Raw genomic sequence first — 2,411 nt, 5'->3', positions numbered from 1 at the left:
TAAAACACTTCTTAAGTGCCATTTTATAATTGCAGAGCATTATATTGTTTCAATATATCATAATAAACTTGCCTTTAAGACTATAGATTGCTTTCAAATTTTCAATCATAAGCAGTGCTGCTCTCATAGCTTGAAGGTGTTTTAAATTATTTCCCTAGGATAAATTTTCAGAAAGAAAAATTTTGATTCAAATGGAACTTGTATTTTTGTATGTTACTAATGAAATAGTCTTTTTTATTTTGAATTGTGTCATTGGAATTATTTCTTTATTTCCTCATTTTTATTGGTGCATTATAGTCGTACATATTCATGGGATTTGTTGATACACATTCATACATGCACATAGTATAACAATATATTTTGGCCAATATCACTTCCAAGCATTTCCTCCTTCTCTCCCCACCTCCCACCCCTTGACCCCTTTCCTCTACTGATCTCCCTTTGATTTTTAGGAGATCTACCCTCACTGTTGTTTTCCTTTTGCTCTCTAGCTTCTCCATATGATAGAAAACATATAGCCCTTAACCTTCTGAGTTTATTTCACTTAACATGATTGTTTCTAGTTCCATCCATTTTCTTGCAAATGCTATAATTTCATTTTAAAGGCCTTTGTCTTGCACCCTTACATGCTAGTCAATGTCTTCCTTTTCTAACTTTGTGAATTCATAGATGATAAGAGTTGGATCATTGCTTTAATATGCATTTCTTTCAGGTAGAATGATGCTTTATGAGTAAACTTCATTAAGATCTCTCGCATCTCTCTGTCTTTCTCTAGTCCTGAAATCACATGAAACTGTGGATGAAGATTCTCCTAATAGTCCCAGAAAACCCTCCCAACCCAGGGACCATGAGCAACAAGACAATGGTAACAGAGTTTATCCTGCAGGGCTTTTCGGAGCACCCACAATACCACATACTCTTATTCAGTTGTTTCCTCTCCCTCTACTCAGTGGCCCTCACAGGGAATGTCCTCATCATCTTGGCCATCACCTTCAACCCTGGGCTCCACATCCCCATGTACTTTTTCCTGTTCAACTTGGCTACTATGGACATTATCTGTACCTCCTCCATTATGCCCAAGGCACTGAAGGGTCTGGTGTCAGAGAAGAACTTCATATCCTTTGGAGGCTGCATGGCACAGCTTTATTTCCTTACATGGTCTGGATCCTCAGAGCTGCTGCTCCTCACAGTCATGGCCTATGACCGGTATGCAGCCATCTGCCACCCACTGCATTACAGCACCATGATGAGCAAGGCATTCTGCAGCATGCTGGCCACTGGAGTGTGGGTGCTCTGTGCCTTCAACACTGCCATCCACACAGGGCTGATGATGCGTTTGAGTTTCTGTGGCCCTAACATCATTATGCATTTCTTCTGTGAGGTTCCTCCACTGCTGCTTCTCTCCTGCAGCTCCACCTATGTGAACAGAGTCATGATTGTCCTGGCTGATGCCTTCTATGGCATATTAAACTTCCTGATGACCATTGTGTCATATGGGTTCATCATTTCTAGCATCCTGAAGATGAGGACTTCAGAAGGGAAGCAGAAAGCCTTCTCCACCTGTTCATCCCACCTCATTGTGGTGTGCATGTACTACACTGCTGTCTTTTATGCCTACATAAGCCCTGTCTCCAGCTACAGTGCAGAGAAAAGCAAGGTGGCTGGGGTGCTATACACCATGTTGAGTCCTACCCTCAACCCCCTCATCTATACTTTGAGAAACAAGGAGGTCAAAGCAGCTCTTGTGAAGCTCTTCCCCTTCTTCAGATGTTAATTTGTGTTTTCAGAAGTTCTTTTTCATGGAGGCTCTAGTTTTAGTGAGAATTGACCTTCCTGTGTGTGTGGTGGGGGGGTCCGATGAGCAAGTTTCTGGACTGAAGGTAAGTAAGCCTGTCTCTTTCACCCCTGCAGAATGTCTGCATAGATGGGCTCAGAATTTTTTGTCCCTAGATTGACTGATGGAAGACTGGCTGGGTTTGTGCCCCAAAATTTGTGAGACATGGGGTCTCATGGTCTGACTCCAAGGTGCTTAGTTTGCAGGGAAACAAAGCTTCCTGGGAGAGGAAAAAATGCTCCTAGTGTTTTAGGCTTATAGAGTATGAAAATCTTCTTTTTTTCTTTTCTTTCAAATGTACTATGTTCAAAGTGTAAATTCTGAAATCACACCTAGAATATAGGTGTATGTGCCTAAGCAGAGTTAGGCAGGAAATAAAAAGTCCACAGCAAAACTGTCAGACTGAAGAATTGCTTTAGAGTGACCACTAATCTCTAAGAAAACTTCTACTATCTTACATCAACTGCTTCCTTTGGAGACCCTTCAACTTAAAAAAAAAAAAAGAATTAGTTTCTTACTGTAACATGAACTTTTGTTTCTGTTTTCTCTTTTTTTCTCACTGAGACTCAAGGTAAAA

General features: G+C 40.9%; 1 protein-coding gene across 1 annotated transcript; it reads left to right on the top strand.

The window, feature by feature from the left end:
* Positions 1-787: 787 nt before the first annotated feature.
* On the top strand, positions 788-1,774 carry Or13a1 (olfactory receptor family 13 subfamily A member 1). The gene has a single exon (XM_026399548.2). The coding sequence runs from the start codon at positions 788-790 to the stop codon at positions 1,772-1,774; it is 987 nt and encodes a 328-aa protein (XP_026255333.2).
* The last annotated feature ends 637 nt before the right edge of the window (positions 1,775-2,411 follow it).

The sequence above is a fragment of the Urocitellus parryii genome, chromosome 5 (assembly GCF_045843805.1).
Source record: "Urocitellus parryii isolate mUroPar1 chromosome 5, mUroPar1.hap1, whole genome shotgun sequence".
NCBI lineage: Eukaryota > Metazoa > Chordata > Mammalia > Rodentia > Sciuridae > Urocitellus > Urocitellus parryii.
Note: the sequence above shows the minus strand (reverse complement) of the source record. Positions and strands in the feature narration are given on the sequence as shown.